Raw genomic sequence first — 18476 nt, 5'->3', positions numbered from 1 at the left:
AATCTCTACGACCAATAACAGAGAAGCTATGAAATAGATCTCCCGTGAGGAAAAACATTGCATTCAATAGGTGATACTCCCTTCACATCCCTCTGACATTCACTGTACTCTGAGAGGAATCGGGCTTCAAAATGCTGAGAAGCCCATATCAACGTAGAAATCTTAGCACAAACTTACTTCACCACCTCCATAGGCGGCAAAGTTTGTAAAACTGAACTGTGGGTGTGGTGAGGGGTGTATTTATAGGCATTTTGAGGTTTGGGAAACTTTGCCCCTCCTGGTAGGATTGTATATCCCATACGTCACTAGCTCATGGACTCTTGCCAATTACATGAAAGAAATACATATTTCTATATATATATATGGAGTTTTTTTTTTGCACAGATATATATTTATACCATTATATGATTATATATATATATATATATACACACACTGTAGTGTATATATATATATATATATATATATATATATATATATATATACACACATGATTATATATAGGCATAGATATATACAGATAGATATATATAGGAATATATGTTTAAAAATGCATAGAACATATTCTGCTATGTGAATAATGTGAATTATTTACAATAAATACATAGTGAAACACTTTATTAAAAAATGAATATTGCGTAAATATGATTTTACATGTTTTCATCTACTTATCTAAAAAGGGCTCCAATGCACTTATATATATGTCTATATGTGTGTACATATGTATTTTGTGTTTTTATGTGCATATATATATGTACACATACACATATATATACATACATACATATACATCCGACCCGTGCAAATCCCCACGATAAACTCCTTTTCACTCATGTGTAACTGTTAATGTTCCACTCGCAATCTGGCCCTTAATACCCTCCAGCAGTTAAAATGGATAATTGGGAACAAATTAAAGGGGAGAAAAAAAATTCGGGTATACTGTCCCTTTAATCTGCAGTGACACTCCCCCTTCTCCCTCCCCCAAAAAAACAACAACAAGCAGCAGAAACAAATCATTATTAAGATTTTCATTAACTTTAATGTAAACGTTATTGTTTCTTACAGTTGTTCTGTATGTGTTCCTTGTTTCTCTCATTATGACTATTAAGACAAAATGCATCATATAACATTACATTTCTTTTTACCATTATGGAGACACTAAGTTGTAGACTCTGCCATCTCTACCAGGAAACTAATTAATTTAAAAAAGCAGCATGAGTGGCAGCACCATTAAAGCTAAAAAAAAAATCCCTTGTGTTTTAGTTTCTTCATAAATTAAATACAGTTTTAAGTAGGCAGGAAATGTGCTTCTATCTACCACAGGATTCTACAATGATGACTGCGAGTTTCCTACATGATTGTGACTACTACAGTATATGTTACTGTATTCTTATGCACATAATAGTCCCCTCTAAGCTTTATCCTTGTAGCTCTGCTAATCTGCTAATATATTAAACTATTGAATACAATTAAGACTACATTTAAACATTTAACATCAAATTACATTAAGTGCTAGGAAATTGTACACATTGTATTTGGCTTTTCTGGACTCATTTTATGATCTTCTGAAGTATATGGCTTGAAATAACTTGACCTCTGGATTGTGGATTTATTGAAATATTTTGTTTTATTCCTTCCTTTCACCTGCTTCAAAAGTCAGGGTACAGAAATCTGGAGATAAGACTGTTGCTTTAAATTTGTTAAATCCTACAAAGGACTAATAAATTATTAAAATCCTAGCATTGTGTTAGTTGCATTCTACATATGTACCAATAGAGGGCACTTTAGTCATTTCTGTACTGCTTTAAAAGCATATACAAGAAATAAAATAAAAGCACAGTGTTAACGTTAACATAACTCACACACAAAGCCCTGCAGTAGTAATCTGAGAAGAAAACGGTTCACAAAAATAGAAAACATTAGGCTTTAGGCTTTCTATAGTATATCTATATATAGAGTAATAGTATATAATAATATATACTGTATATATGTATCAAATTTGTTTTCACTTTCAGACAATAGTATTTTTATTTTCAATTTATTTATTTTGAACTACTTTAACTTTTCATCCTTCCTTGAAGTCTATTATTTAGTCCACAGGTAGTAACGAAGACCGATGAGGCTTTGATATGCGAGTTGTCTGTTCCAGCTGTTGAGTCCAGGTTGAATTGCACTAGACAAAAAATCTAGCAGATACGTACTGTATAATGATAAAAGTCTTGCATTAATACTGTAGCAATCATCTTGGCTAACTGGTTTGATTTGCATATTAATAGGAACCAAACCTGCGCACATACATAACGGGTTAACCTTTATGAGACGGGTTGCTTTTTCTTAACTTTGCCCAATATCTTTGTAATACTAAAGCAAATACATATATAATTTACTGGAGAGAAACACATTGTCTTCTTTGTTCCTGTTTTCTTGCTTACCATACCCTCTATCCATCATAAATTATTTTATTCCACAAAGTATTTAAAAATGGCAGTTCATAAAAAAAATGAATTGGCTTCCTATTTAGTCTGTATTATTTGGGACAACCGGAAAATACCAGTTTGTACCATAGAAATATCCATAATAATGATGTAGTACTGGGACTGAGTGGTACCGATCAGAACTCATCCAGGTTTTATTTCCTTGACATAGTGCAGAATACATGACACCTTTGCTTTCAGTCATTAATCCGCGTCTAAGTGCTTGAGATATGGTTTTCTTTGTGCCTTTAAAATTGTTTTATTCCTAATTCTGTTTTGTTTGTATTTGAATATTTTATGACCCTGAGCTATGACGGCTTGGATTACCACCATTAGTCTGCCTTGGCAGCTTTCCTGGTTTTGGTGATATAGGCTTCAAAGAAGAAGTGACAGAAGAGCACAAAATAGCTGAGGTACATGATAGAAGACCAGACAATATTTTGTACGTGGGATGGACATTGTCCTTGCTGCATCCAGGAGAAAACCAAGTAATTCACCACACAGCCAATGAGCATTTGAGTTATCTGCGATAATGTAATCAGCATGGCAAACTTGCGAGAAACTCTGAAGCCAGCTGCCCGCAAGGCATAGTAAGAATACATAACAGCATGCACTCCATAGTTCATAGTCATAAACCAACCACCCCCAGCCACCATGTCCTTATAAGAGTACCATGAATACAACAATACTGTTATGTGGTGGTACCAGTGAAGAAAGATTAGTTTCTGTTTCCTAAGTATAATAAAAATGGTGTCTCCTAGAAAGAAAGAAAAAAAAAAAACAGGGAATTAGTTAATAAAATATTTATTTTGGTACAATAAGATAAATATATTTGATGTAGTGATAGAGAGCACAGCACATGTGTATAAACCAGGAGTAAACAAAGTCCTCAATTATTACAGACAATCAGCAACTTCATTGTTTTATTTATACAAATGAATCAGAACCTAGTACATCCACTATATTCAAGGCAAAAGATCCTGAAATTTGTGTCTGTTTAAAACGTTTAATGGATATTCTGTAGAACTATTTGATATATTGTGGATTTAGGCTACTTCATTTTTGGTTAAATAATTAGACAATTTGTAAAGCATTCATTCTGTTTACTTACCTGCAAGTGAGCTTCTATAAAGAAAAAAAAACCTCTGATGCAGATAGAATGTTTATGTATTTTAATAATTTACGTAAACTTTAAATTATTTCTTACTATTAAAAGGGACACGGGTCTCTTTGCAATAAAAATTAATTTAAAAAGGGCTAAGTAAGCCTTTCTTAACATTTAGGAGGAGCATGTATATTGGTGCTGATTGGTAGAAGGATTTGCAGTTGTTACTGTTGAGGATGGGTGGGGGCATATAAATATACTCAGTGATAAGGTAATCATTGCCAGGCTAGAGGATCAGGTAATTGCTGGCACTTGTCTATCAGATTCATATGGAGACCACCCAGCTACTGATTAAAATGCTTCTGTAGTAGGTAGTATTACTAAATATAGCTGTCATGTTTCACATGGTTGAGAGGGAGTGGCTAAAACTCAGCAGGATTTGCTCATGAAGATTATAAAAAAAACTAAATTTATGCTTACCTGATAAATTTCTTTCTTTCCGGACATGGAGAGTCTACGACGCCATTCCAATTACTAGTGTGATAATCACTCCTGGCCAGCAGGAGGCAGCAAAGAGCACCCCAGCAGAGCTGTTAAGTGTCACTTCCCTTACCCATAACCCCCAGTCATTCGGCCGAAGAGAAATGGAAAAAGAAGACAACACAAAGGTGTAGAGGTGCCTGTGGTTTAACAAAAAATATTGTCTTAATTAAGGGTGATTAAGGGGCACAGCCCCGAAACGTTGTGACTTTGTTTGCTCCTGTTCCTCTTGTACACAAATAAATAAGGAATTTTGCAAGGAGACCACCTTGTTTGTGTTTTAATTAAGGGTGGGGTCGTAGACTCTCCATGTCCGGAAATAAAGTTTATCAGGAAAGCATACATTTTGTTTTCTTTCCTAAGACATGGAGAGCCCACAACGCCATTCCAATTACTAGTGGGAACCAATACCCAAGCTAGAGGACACCGAATGAACAGGGAGGGAGAAAAAGGCAGGACCTAAACAGAAGGCACCACCGCATGAAGAACCATTCTCCCACAAGAAGCCTCAGCCGAGACAAAAGTATAAAATTTGTAAAATTTAGAAAATGTATGCAGAGATGACCATGTAGCTGCCTTGCAAATCTGTTCCACAGAAGCTTCATTCTTGAAAGCCCAGGATGAGGAGACAGCCCTATTAGAATGAGCCATAATTCTCTCAGGAGGCTGCTGTCCAACAGTCTCATAAGCAAAACAAATAATACTTCTCAACCAGAGGGAAAGAGAAGTAGAAGAGGTCTTCTGACCCTTCTGCTTTCCATGAAACAAACAAAAAGGACAGAAGATTGGCGAAAATCTTTAGTAGCTTGTAGGTAAAATTTAACAGGGCGCACAACATCCAAGTTATGCAAAAGACGTTCTTTATCAGAAGAAGGATTAGGACCAAGAGAAGGAACAACAATTTCCTGATTAATGTTTAGATCCAAAATCACTTTAGGGAGAAATCCTAACTTAGTACAAAGGACCGCCTTATCAGCATGAAAAATAAAGTAAGGCGAATCACACTGCACAGCCGAGAGTTCAGAAACTCTGTGAGCAGAGGAAATAGCAATAAGAAACAAAACTTTCCAAGATAACAACTTAATATCTACAGAATGCATTGGCTCAAACGGAGCCTGCTGCAAAAATTTAAGCACAAGGTTCAAGCTCCAAGTAGGAGCAACATGTTTAAACACAGGCCTGATTCTGACCAGGGCCTGACAGAAAGATTGAACATCTGGTACATCCACCAAACGCTTGTGTAATAGAATAGACCGTACAGCAATCTAACCCTTCAGAGAACTGACTGACAAACCCTTCTCCAGACCTTCCTGGAGAAAAGACAAAATTCTAGGAATCCTGACCCTACTCCAAGGGAAGCCCTTTGTTTCACACCAATATAGGTATTTGCGCTATACCTTATGGTAAATTTTACAAGTAACTGGTTTGCTGGCCTGAAGCATAGTATCAATTACTGACTGACTGAAGGTCCTGCCTCAGAGGTAACCTCCAAGGTGGAAGAGAAGACATCTTCACCAGGTCTGCAAACCAGATCCTGCGAGGCCATGCAGGAGCTATTAGAATTACAGACGCTCTCTCCTGTTTGATACGAGCAATGAATCGTGAAAGGAGAGCAAAAGGAGGAAACATGTATGCTAGACCGAAATCCCAAGGAACCACCAGAGCATCTATCAGGGCGTCCTGAGGATCTCTTAACCTTGAACCATACCTTGGAAGTTTGGCGTTCTGACGAGAAGCCAGCAGATCCAACTCTGGCACCCCCCCTGCTTGAGGGTTAACCTGGAGAGTACACTCCCCGGGATAAAAGGTCTGTCTGCTCAGAAAATCTGCCTCCCAGTTGTCCACTCATGGAATGTGGATGGCAGATAGGAGACAATCATGAGCGTCCGCCCACTGAATAATGTGAGTTACCTCCTTCATGGCCAAGGAACTCCAATTTCCTCCTTGGTGGTTGATGTAAGCCACCAAGGTAATGTTGTCCAACTGGAATCTGATAAACCAGGCTAAAGACAACTGAGGCCAAGCCATCAAGGCATTGAAGATCGCTCTTAACTCCAAGATGTTTATGGGGAGAGAAGACTCCTCCTGAGTCCACAGGCCCTGAGCCTTTAACTAGCCCCAGATTGCTCCCAAGTCTAGCAGCTCACAATCACCCAGGAGGGTCTCCGGAAGCATGTGCCCAGAAGATACTGAGAAATCCAACATGAGAGAGTCTCTTGTTAACAGATCCAGATCTATCTTCTGAGATAGATCTGAATGGTCTCTGTTCCATTGCCTGAGCATGCATAACTGTAGAGCTCTCAGATGGAATCGAGCAAAAGGAATGATGTCCATGGAAGCGACCATCAGACCAATTACCTCCATGCATTGAGCCACTGATGGCCCAACAGAAGACTGGAGAGAGTGGCAAGAAGAGAGAAGTTTGGATTTTCTGACCTCCAACAGAACAATCTTCATAGATAGAAAATCTATGATGGTCCCTAAGAAACACACCCTTGTAGATGGAACAAGGGAACTCTTCTCCAGATTCACTTTCCATCCATGGGAACGTAGAAAAGACAACAAGATCTCTGTATAAGAGTTTGCTAGTTGAAAAGATGACGCCTGAACCAAGATGTCATCCAGGTAAGGCGCCACCGCATTTCCCTGAGACCTTACTACTGCCAAGAGCGCTCCCTGAACCTTTGTGAAAATTCAAGGCCAAACGGAAGAGCAACAAATTGAAAGTGCTTGTCTAGAAAAGCGAATCTCAGGAACTGGTGATGATCCCTGTGAATGGGAACATGAAAATACGCGTCCTTCAGGTCTATGGTCGTCATGAACTGACCCTCTTGGACCAAAGGAAGAATGGACCGAATGATTTCCATCTTGAAAGACGGTACCCTGAGAAATTTGTTGAGACATTTCAGGTCTAAAATGGGTAGAAAAGTTCCCTTTTTTGGGGGGGAACCACAAACAGATTTGAATAGAATCCTAGACCCTGTTCCCTGACTGGGACTGGAACAATCACTACCAGGGAAGATTATCAATTTTTCTTCGTTCTCTTGCTATCTTTATTTGAAAAAAGAAGGTATCTAAGATAAGGAGCCAGAAATTTTTTGGTTCAGACCCTGGAAAGCACTTGTTTATTGGTGGGTGAATTTATCCACCAATCAGCAAGAACAACCCAGGTTGTTCCCCAAAAATGGGCCGGCATCTAAACTTACATTCTTGCTTTTCAAATAAAGATACCAAGAGAATGAAGACATTTTGATAATAGGAGTAAATTAGAAAATTGCTTAAAATTGCATGCTCTATCTGAACCACTAAAGAAACAAATTTGGGTTCAGTGTCCTTTTAAGAATGCCTCTCTTTTTTTCTGATCTGCAGATAATCTTGAAAGGAGAAACCTACCCCTGGGAGGACAAGTCTTGAATTCTATTTTGTAACCCTGAGATACTATGTCCACAGCCCAAGGGTCTGGCAAATCACGTATCCAAGCTTGACGAAACAAGGAAAGTCTGCCCCCCACCTGATCCACTACCAGACCGGGGGGCGGGCCCTTCATGCTGACTTAACTTCAGATGAAGGCTTCTTTGATTGCTTCCCCTTATTCCAAGACTGATTGGGTCTCCAAGAGGACTTGGACTGCTCCAGCTTGAAGGAGGAAGACTTTTGACCTTTGAAGTTACGAAAGGAACGAAAAACCTAAATTATGCTTACCTGATCATTTTCTTTTCTTCTGACGGGGAGAGTCCACAGCTGCATTCATTACTTTTGGGAATACAGAACCTGGCCACCAGGAGGAGGCAAAGACAACCAAGCCAAAGCCTTAAATACCTCCCCCATTTCCCTCATCCCCCAGTCATTCTGCCGAGGGAACAAGGAACAGTGGGAGAAATATCAGGGTGAAAAAGGTGCCAGAAGAATAAAAAATGAAAAACTACTGCCGCCCCAAAGAAAAAACGCGGGCAGGGAGCTGTGGACTCTCCCCATCAGAAGAAAAGAAAATTATCAGGTAAGCATAATTTAAGTTTTTCTTCTTAAACAGGTAGAGTCCACAGCTGCATTCATTACTTTTGAGAAAACAATACCCAAGCTATAGAGGACACTGAATGCAAAACGGGTGGGAACAAGAGGCGGCCCATTCCATAAGAGACTATTGAATCTTCCTACACTTCTCTGCTAACCACCTGTGATGAAAGGCAAAAAATAACTGGGGAATTAGGGAAGTGGGAGAGGTATTTAAGCCTTTGTTATACAAAAACATAGAAAAGGGAGTAGAAACCCCACAATACGGAGTTTCTAAAAGTCTAGGCAAATTCAGCACGACTGTCTAATAAAAAAGCACACTAGAGATTCTTAAGTCAAATATAGAAAATGTTTATTGATAAAATGGTAATCATACATCCAATCATTCAAATCACATACATACAGGGGATCCCATAATAGCGCATGTAAGAACACACTGGCCGGGAGTCAGTCTGGTGCATCAGAAATTTTAGGATTAAGTGTCATTCAAAATAAATGCATATTATTTGTAATCCAAAGGGAGAGAGATATCGTCCCCAATTATTCTCAAAGCCAGGCGAATCAAATCTATACCCCTGTTCCTTACATCAATGTAGTACGTTAGAGCTTATTTAAAGGGGGAGCTGTACATCTCCGCGTCTTTTTCACAGGTATACCGTGTTACCAAGCCGAGTAAATTATGAATTACAGTTCACATAGGTACCTGTCTTTTTTCACGCGGCCGCTCCTCCCTTACAAGTTGCTCCCATAACGTATCGTCTTCTGGGGTAGATGGAATCAGGCAAAAGGATCCGCTGATAGATGCTGCAAAACACAGACGAGTCTTAACGCTCGTTTCACTCCTTTTCTTGAAGCAGCATGGAGCTTCTTCCGGGTGCTGACGTCACGTCAGTAACAGGGCCATTGTATTGGAGATCGGCCCCATGTGGTCTTGCTGCAACTCGTTGAAAAATCTGTCAGTCACTGCGGCTCAGATGCCGGGCATATTAGATACCTTTTTGCAACAAGTTATACACATAATATTCAGAAAAGTAAGTTCTTAGGAATTGATCTGTATAAATACAATTTGATGATGCTCACATACCCATTCATTCATAAAATTAAAAAACACACACAATCAACAATTTTATTAGTTACATAATATCTTATAAATTTATTAATTATATATACATATGAAAGTGTCTAATCTATTCATTTAAGACTTAGTGAATATAATTTATTATATGATTAAATATTTCAAATATGTAAGAATCCCACTTTTTAGAGAGGAGAAGATGCGCAAACAGAGAGAGGGGATTAGCCTAGAAATGAGGCAAATTCTAATTTTTCGTTTAGACCATTGGGAGATAATGTATTTAATTTATGTATCCATTTTGTTTCTTTCCGTAACAGAATATTATCAATATCACCTCCACGCATACTCAATTTAACTGATTCTATTCCGATGAAACCGAGATCATCGATTTTAGATTTCTTGGACATTGAATCCTTATATTCATCTATCCCGCACTCCATTGGTCTAACAACATGTGAAGACTTTCTAAATACACAAGGTTTAGGCTACAAAAAACATACTAAGTTTGTGATTGACCTTTTGAAATTTGTTTTGGAAAACAACATTTTCATCTTTGATGGGAAGTGTTACAAACAAAAACAAGGCACAGTAATAGGGACTACATGTGCCCCAACCTATGCTTGTTTACACCTAGGTGGATGGGAGAACCAGACTGTTTTTGGAGAACACGCAGATTTGGTTGGGGCACATGTAGCCCTCTGGATAAGATATGTAGACGATATTTTACTGTTATGGGACGGTACTGAAGAAGAGTTGCTTAAATTTATTTCCCTTCTAAATTGTAATGATCGCAATATTTTCCTTACTTGCAATTATGATCTAAACTCAATTGTTTTTTTGGATTTAAAAATTAGTAAAAGAGATGGGAAAATAGAGACAGAAGTATTCCGTAAATCCACTGCAACTAATAGCCTCCTCCTGGGATCGAGTCACCATCCAGAAAATTTGAAAAAAGGTATTCCTTATGGGCAATTCCTGCGTTTACGCAGGATATGCTCTGAGGATCAAACTTTTAGAACACAAGCAAAAGAGATGGCGGCTCGATTCCATGAGAGAGGCTATTCAAAAAGATGTGTAAAGAGAGCACTCTATAGAGCATCCCAACATCAAAAGAAAAGACCTCCTGTATAAAGGGAAAAACAAAAGTGATAAGACTGAAGAAAATAAGATCAGATTTCTAACAAAATATAATGCTCATTGGAGTAAAGTGAAAGACATTCTCAATAGAAACTGGCATCTATTAACCAATGATTCAACATTACACCAATATGTGGGAGACTACCCACAAATGACTGCGAGGAGATCTAGCAATTTAAAAGACCTTCTTGTTAGAAGTAAATTTAATAAAGTTCCAACATACAACTGGCTAGAACATAATGCTCAAAAAATAGTAGGTAGCTCTCCGTGTGGCCATTGTGTCTGCTGCCAGTTCATGCAGAGGACTAAAATATTCAGTACAAATACAGGGACTACATACAAAATTAATTCCTTTATTACCTGTTCTACTAAAGGTGTAATATATTTACTCTATTGCTCTTGCAAAAGTTTTTATGTTGGCAAAACTTTTAGAGAACTACGTTCTCGAATTACAGAACATAGGGACGACATAAAAGATTGCAATATCGATAGCCCAGTAGCGAGACATTTCACTCAATTTCACGAGTCTAAAATCGATGATCTCTGTTTCATCGGAATAGAATCAGTTAAATTGAGTATGCGTGGAGGTGATATTGATAATATTCTGTTACGGAAAGAAACAAAATGGATACATAAATTAAATACATTATCTCCCAATGGTCTAAACGAAAAATTAGAATTTGCCTCATTTCTAGGCTAATCCCCTCTCTCTGTTTGCGCATCTTCTCCTCTCTAAAAAGTGGGAGTCTTACATATTTGAAATATTTAATCATATAATAAATTATATTCACTAAGTCTTAAACGAATAGATTAGACACTTTGATATGTATAGATAATTAATGAATTTATAAGATATTATGTAACTAATAAAATTGTTGATTGTGTGCGTTTTTTTAATTTTATGAATGAATGGGTATGTGAGCATCAGCAAATTGTATTTATACAGATCAATTCCTAAGAACTTACTTTTCTGACTATTATGTGTATAACTTGTTGCAAAAAGGTATCTAATATGCCCGGCATCTAAGCCGCAGTGACTGACAGATTTTTCAACGAGTTGCAGCAAGACCACATGGGGCCGATCTCCAATAAAATGGCCCTGTTACTGACGTGACGTCAGCACCCGGAAGAAGCTCCATGCTGCTTCAAGAAAAGGAGTGAAACGAGCGTTAAGACTCAGCGGATCCTTTGCCTGATTCCATCTACCTCAGAAGACGATACGTTATGGGAGCAACTTGTAAGGGAGGAGCGGCCACGTGAAAAAAGACAGGTACCTATGTGAACTGTAATTCATAATTTACTCGGCTTGGTAACACGGTATACGTGTGAAAAAGACGCGGAGATGTACAGCTCCCCCTTTAAATAAGCTCTAACGTACTACATTGATGTAAGGAACAGGGGTATAGATTTGATTCGCCTGGCTTTGAGAATAATTGGGGACGATATCTCTCTCCCTTTGGATTACAAATAATATGCATTTATTTTGAATGACAATTAATCCTAAGATTTCTGGTGCACCAGACTGACTCTCGGCCAGTGTGTTCTTACATGCGCTATTATGGGATCCCCTGTATGTATGTGATTTGAATGATTGGATGTATGATTACCATTTTATCATTAAACGTTTTCTATATTTGACTTAAGAATCTCTAGTGTGCTTTTTTATTAGACAGTCGTGCTGAATTTGCCTAGACTTTTAGAAACTCCGTATTGTGGGGATTCTACTCCCTTTTCTATGTTTTTGTATATCCAGTTTTCTAGGAAGCACCTGTACACCTTTATATTGTTTATTAGAGTGCTACTCGCCTGCTTGTTGTTATTGATCATATTTAAGCCTTTGGCTGGGGTGTCTTTGCCTCCTCCTGGTGGCCAGGTTCTGTATTCCCAAAAGTAATGAATGCAGCTGTGGACTCTCCCTGTTTAAGAAGAACATTAGAATTATGGCGTCCCTTAGGGCTATTCTTCTTGTCCTGTGGTAGAAAAGACCCCTTTCCACCTGTAATTTCAGAAATTATCTCTGCCAGACCAGGACCAAACAGGGTCTTGCCCTTGAAAGGTAACGATAGGAGCTTGGACTTGGAGGTAACATCAGATGATCAAGACTTTAACCACAGAGCCCTGCGGGCTCGAACAGTGAAACCAGACAACTTGGCTCTCAGTCTAATGACTTGCATGTTGGCATAAGAGATAAAGGAATTGGCCAGCTTGAGATCCTTGATCCTACCTTGGATCTCCTCTAACAAAGTCTTCTCTAAAATTAGCTCAGACAAAGTGTCACACCAATAAGATGCTGCGCTTGTTACTGTAGCAATACAAACAGCAGGTTGCCATTGTAAACCCTGATGAACATACATTTTCTTTAAATAAAGCCTCAAGCTTTTTATCCATGGGATCTTTAAAAGAACAACTATCCTCTATAGGAATCGTGGTTGTCTTAGCCAAGGTAGAAATAGATCCTTAGACTTTAGGCACAGTGCGCCATGAGTCCTGAATGGAGAAAATGGGAGAAGGGGAAAAGATGATCCCTGGCTTATCCCATTCCTGAGATATGATCTCCGACACATGGTCTGGAACAGGAAATACTTCCACGGAAGAAGGAACATCATAGTATTTATTAAGTTTACTAGATTGTTTAGGGTTGACAGAGACCGAAGAGTCAGAGTCGTCCAAAGTAGCCAGTACCTCCTTTAGAAGTAAATGAAGGTGTTCAAGCTTAAATCTGAAGTTTACTTCTCCAGAATCAGTCAAAGGATTTATACTGTTAGAATCTGAGATCTCACTCTCAGAAGCTACCGAAGTATCCTCCTTGTCTGACTTATGGGGGAGGTCAACCATTGCAGAAGAAGATGTAACAGACACCTTACTATCAGAAATATGCTTTGATTTCCTCTTGCGCTTCCCTGTCATGGGAAAAGCAGATAAAGCCGCAGATACAGCAGAAGATATCTGTGCTGCAAAATCTATTGGCAAATACACGCCTCCAGGAGGCTGAGAGGAACTGCAGGGCACTGTATGTGAAGCCATTGAGGCTTGGAATGTTAGAGTAGAAAGCTGTGGCATATCCTGAACAGCATCATCCTGAGAGACATTAGGCTCAGAAGGCTGTAAAATTTTAAACTTAAGCGTCCTAGCTAAACATGAGGAACAAATTTGCAGTAAACACTTATCAAGAGAAACAGACTCCTGTTCAGAGTCCATATCTTGAGATAATCCCCAAAAATAAAGGAATAAAAAATAACTTGAAAATGACTACTGTCACTTTAAGAAGGAAAACAATTTTTTTTAGAACGCAAAAAAACGATAAATGTAAAATTACGTGAAAACAAAATATGCGCCTCTACACCTCAGTCAGCCTGAGATGCCTTACCTGAACCTTCACCCAATATTCGACAAGCTCCCCTGCAGATCGGTCAAACGAGCTGTTACAGAAGAGAGCACACATAGGAATGACGCCGCTCCGCTCTGAATCTCAAACGGAACAGTGGGAAGTCACATGACCGGCAGGAAAAGAAACTGCACAGCAGAGTAAAAAGCATGCATTTCTTATAAGCCCTCAGATACAAACGGAATGAAAAAGATTTTGTCAAAAACATCCGAAATCTCCAAACTTAAAATACCTAAGAAAGTTTCTTAGACTGCCAGCTAATAAACATAAAATTGAGCCCCAGAGTTACCATCCCAAAAACAGTAAGGGAAGTTATTAACCCCTTAGTCTCATACACAAGTGCCTGCATCCTGCCCCAAAGTTAACCCTACACAAAGGATTAAATATGTCCCAAAATAATAGTGCAGAAATAATTATCCCAAGTGCAAGTCTCACATACCTAGAAGACAAAAGCACTTACCTGCAAATCCAGCTGTCGGGCAGGAAGACAGCTCACAACGCATGAAAGGACACATACTTCTTACAGAGACTTGTAGAAAAAGAGAGAACAGAGTAACCGACTCTGGCTTTCTATAACTAGGGTAGCAATTATGTTAGAAAACAAAGCAAGGACAACATCACCACTTTCTAACTGCTTAAAGCCACCACTGCTCTTACTAAAGAGATTGACGTGGACACAGCTAGACCCCAATCCTTGCTTGCAGGGAAAAGTACCGATAAAAGGAATAAAAATCTTCAGACACCAACTTCACATCCTCCATTGACAGAGGCAAAGAGAATGACTGGGGGTTATGGGTAAGGGAAGTGACACTCTGCTGGGGTGCTCTTTGCCTCCTCCTGCTGGCCAGGAGTGAATATCCCACTATTAATTGTAATGGTGTCGTGGACTCTCCATGTCTTAGGAAAGAAAGTATAATTTGTATTACAGAATAAAATTACAGGCAACTAAAAAAAGTCATATTACCCTTCATATTTTCCCTGAAAGGAAAATTTTGCGTGAGAGGTTATTAAAGGGAGTAAAAATGGAAAGCAATGTTTTTTCCCTGATAAAAATTGGGGCTGTATTTCTTGTTGTCAAAGAAAGGAAGAATTCTATCTGGGAAGTCTCTGAAAACTACATGTACTACTGGGAATCAGGAGCCCACCCAATAAGTATGTTGCTCAGTCACACTGTAGATTTTCCAACCAGGGCACATGAGATTACCTTTATAAATATGACAAAAATCTTATATAAATGTAGAACTTTGTTGTCCAATGCATTGTTTAGCAAAACATAAATATAGTTAGCGGATTAAACATTTTGGCTATTTTAACTGTTGCTTTAAGGCATTTATTTTAGCAAAATACATCTCTTAAAGAGAAAATAAATTCCTTATAATTACAAGATTTTCCAGCAATTAAAGAACCCACAAGTAGTGTAAAAAAATGAATGCATTAGCACGTTGTTTGCTGCCACTGTTTTTCAATAGTCCTGGCAACCACCACTTGACTTGTTTTGGACGAGCCACTCCGAACTTATAAATGTAGCGCACACAGCAAGCCATTTTATTTCAAGCAAAAGATATATTGTTTTGCAGTTTATTATCTAACAATCTCTCTGAACGCTGACACGTGCACTGCCAACCCTCAATACTGGAAAACTCTACATTTGAATATTAAATTATAGGAAAGGGGGACAAAAATAAAGAAAATGTGTTGCAAAGTTGTTTTACTATTTATATTTAATATTTAATACTCACTCTCCCTTTAAAAGAAGCACTATTCCACATCACAAATTGAAGGCAAGACATTTTTAATGTCTCTACTTGAGAAATAACTAAAATGAAACAATTTTTGCTATAGTAAGGATCATATTACCCCCCCCCCCCGCAAAGGGGTTAAACATACAGTAGAAATGCTGCTTTGGACCCGTGGAGCACTGCTGGTCCTAAGTGGAACCCACCATTACTCCGGGATCATTTCCATTGAGCCACAATTGGGCTTGCATGAGTTTCCAAAACAAAAATTGCAAAGCTGAAAATTGAAATTTTACATCCGGTTTCCATTCAAGGTGCAAAACAGGTAAAAACACTGTTGGGTGCTGTCATTAAAGACTCAAAAAACATTCTTTTAGGATTCAGATAGAGCGTGTGATTTTAAAGAACTTTCCCCATTTGTTTCTATTATCTAATTTGTTTTGTTCTCTTGATATCCTTTGTTGAAAGGTATACATAGGAAGACTCAGGAGCTGCTGTTTGGTAGCTGCACATATATGCCTGGCTTACCCAATGCATTTAGATAGCCCCCAGTAGTGCAGTGCTGCTTTTTCAACAAAGAATACCAAGAGAATAAAGCAACATAGATAATAGAAGTAAATTGGAAAGTTGTTAAAAAATGTGGTGTTTCACGTCCCTTTAAAGTTTGCATTTTCCATTTTTAAATGTATCTTTTATATATAATATTTAATTCTGCTACAGCCAGGTTGGAGTTATGTTCTTAATTATATTCAATATGTACTTACATATAAAAATATAATCAAGCACATAACTCCAACTAGACCTATGCCTGGAGCAACACTAAATATTACCAAAAATAATTTTAACAACAAATTAATACAAAAAAAGTCTGATCTTAATTTAAAAAAAAAAATCTTTTAAAATTTTTTTCTTTAAATTCTTTATTAATTAGGTGACCAAATCACTTTACCTAGCTAAAAAAACACTAAACTCCTCCCTCTCTAGCTGATCACAGATAAGGAGCGCAGCAACCAACTTGTTATGGTGCGATTTTCAACAAACTCAACATTGGTTGGAAGCATTAATGGAACGTTAACTTACACATACACAACTGCACGCATTACACAAAATATTTCAATGAAAACCTAGTACTAAAATGGAGTCGTAAACTATTTTTAGTTGTCGGCAACTTCAGTAGCTTACAGCTCTACAGAAATGAGTCCTCTGTTGTTTACCTAGCATTGCTGATTGGATCAGAAGTGATTTCCACTTGCAACTAGCAATGCTCTGTGGGTCCGAAGAAGCATTTCTACTGTGCGTTTAACCCCTTTGTAGGTGTTAAACACACAGTATCATAGGGTTATGTCCTTTTTTCAACTATTATGGTCCTTTAAGTTGGACACCACTGTTAGAAATTTTTTTATGGGTAAATTTGCCTTGTAAGGGAAGATTTAACCTCTTTCCGGAAAAATATATTATTCATTTTGGAGCAACTACACACACACAAATGGCAAATATGCTAAAAACTGCAAATGATGTAGTCAAATACACATTTATATATATATCCCTAAATATATAAGCTACATTTAAATATGGCGATCAGTTTAACAGTTCCCAAACGAAAAAAAAAAACCTTTATGTGTTAACAGTGCACTTAAAAGACCAGTAAATACAATAATCAACAAATACATGATAACAAGACAATGCAACAGCACATGGGGGTAGATTTAACAAGGGCCTGAATGGCCCTTGTTTCGACGCGAGCCTTCAGGCTCGCCTGAAACAGCAGTTATAAAGAGGCTGCAGTCTTCAATCTGCCCGATCCTAAACGATCGGGCTGATTGACACCCCTGCGAATCTGCAGGGGGCGGCATTGCACAAGCAGTTCACAAGAACTGCTTGTGCAATGATAAATGTCGACAGTGTATGCTGTCGGCATTTATTGATGTGCGGCGGACATGATACGTTACATTGTATCATGTCCGCTCGCACTTTAATAAATCGGCCCCTTAGTCTGAACTTCAAATGAGTAGTAGATTTTTTTTCTGAAAAAATTCAGTTATGTCTATTTCCACTCCTCCTGTATCATGTGACAACCATCAGCCAATCACAAATGCATATATGTATATTTTGTGCATTCTTACACATGCTCAGTAGGAGCTGGTGGGGGGTAGTTATCAAGCCGTCTACTTTTCTGACTTCGCCGGCCCAATACGCCCGCCTAAGCTCGCCTACCTTCGCCGCCGCGGACCTTGAATACGTTCGCCTAAGTTATCAAAAAAAGCTGTCAAAAAGCGGCGGGGCGATGAGCAGCGGACTGTGAGAGTTATCACTTATCCGATCTCGTTGCCCTTCGGCTTTTTCCCAGCTTTATTGCTAGCCTGTCACTAAGCACCCACACTAAACTACACTGTTCTATCCCTATACCGGCGCCCCCGGAGCCCCCCGCAACTCAATAAAGTTACTAACCCCTAAACCGCCGCTCCTAGACCCTGCCGCAACTCTTATAAATGTATTAACCCCTAAACCGCCGCTCCCGGACACCGCTGCCACCTACAGTATACCTAGTAACCCCTATCCTGCCCCCCCTACACCGTCGCCCTCTATAATAAAGTTATTAACCCCTATCCTGCTGATCCCGCACCTCTCCGCAACTAAATAAATAGTTTAACCCCTAAACCGCCGCTCCCTGAACCCGCCGCAACCTATATTAAACCTATTAACCCCTATCCTGCCCCCCACTACACCGCCGTCACTGTAATAAAATTATTAACCCCTAAACCTAAGTCTAACCCTAACGCCCCCCCTAACTTAAATATTAATTAAATAAATCTAAATAATATTTCTATTATTAACTAAATTAATCCTATTTAAAACTAAATACTTACCTTTAAAATAAACCCTAATATAGCTACAGTAGTGTTTTGCTGCTCATGAGGCTATCTAGTTTCAACAAAAAATACAAGAAGAATGAAGCAATAAAAACTTGAAAAGTTTTAAATTGCATGCTCTATCTGAATCATAAAAGAAAAAG

General features: G+C 38.5%; 1 protein-coding gene across 1 annotated transcript in view; it reads right to left on the bottom strand.

Annotated features, from left to right (window-relative positions):
* Positions 1 to 1013: 1013 nt before the first annotated feature.
* The window catches only part of ELOVL6 (ELOVL fatty acid elongase 6), a 308961-nt gene continuing 291498 nt past the window's right edge, over positions 1014 to 18476 (bottom strand). Inside the window, exon 4 of the mRNA XM_053703541.1 lies at positions 1014 to 3231. Coding sequence (XP_053559516.1) covers positions 2807 to 3231 — 425 coding nt within the window. The 3' untranslated portion in view covers positions 1014 to 2806. The remainder of the gene's footprint in view (positions 3232 to 18476) is intronic.

This window comes from Bombina bombina, chromosome 2, assembly GCF_027579735.1.
Source record: "Bombina bombina isolate aBomBom1 chromosome 2, aBomBom1.pri, whole genome shotgun sequence".
Taxonomy (NCBI): domain Eukaryota; kingdom Metazoa; phylum Chordata; class Amphibia; order Anura; family Bombinatoridae; genus Bombina; species Bombina bombina.
Note: the sequence above shows the minus strand (reverse complement) of the source record. Positions and strands in the feature narration are given on the sequence as shown.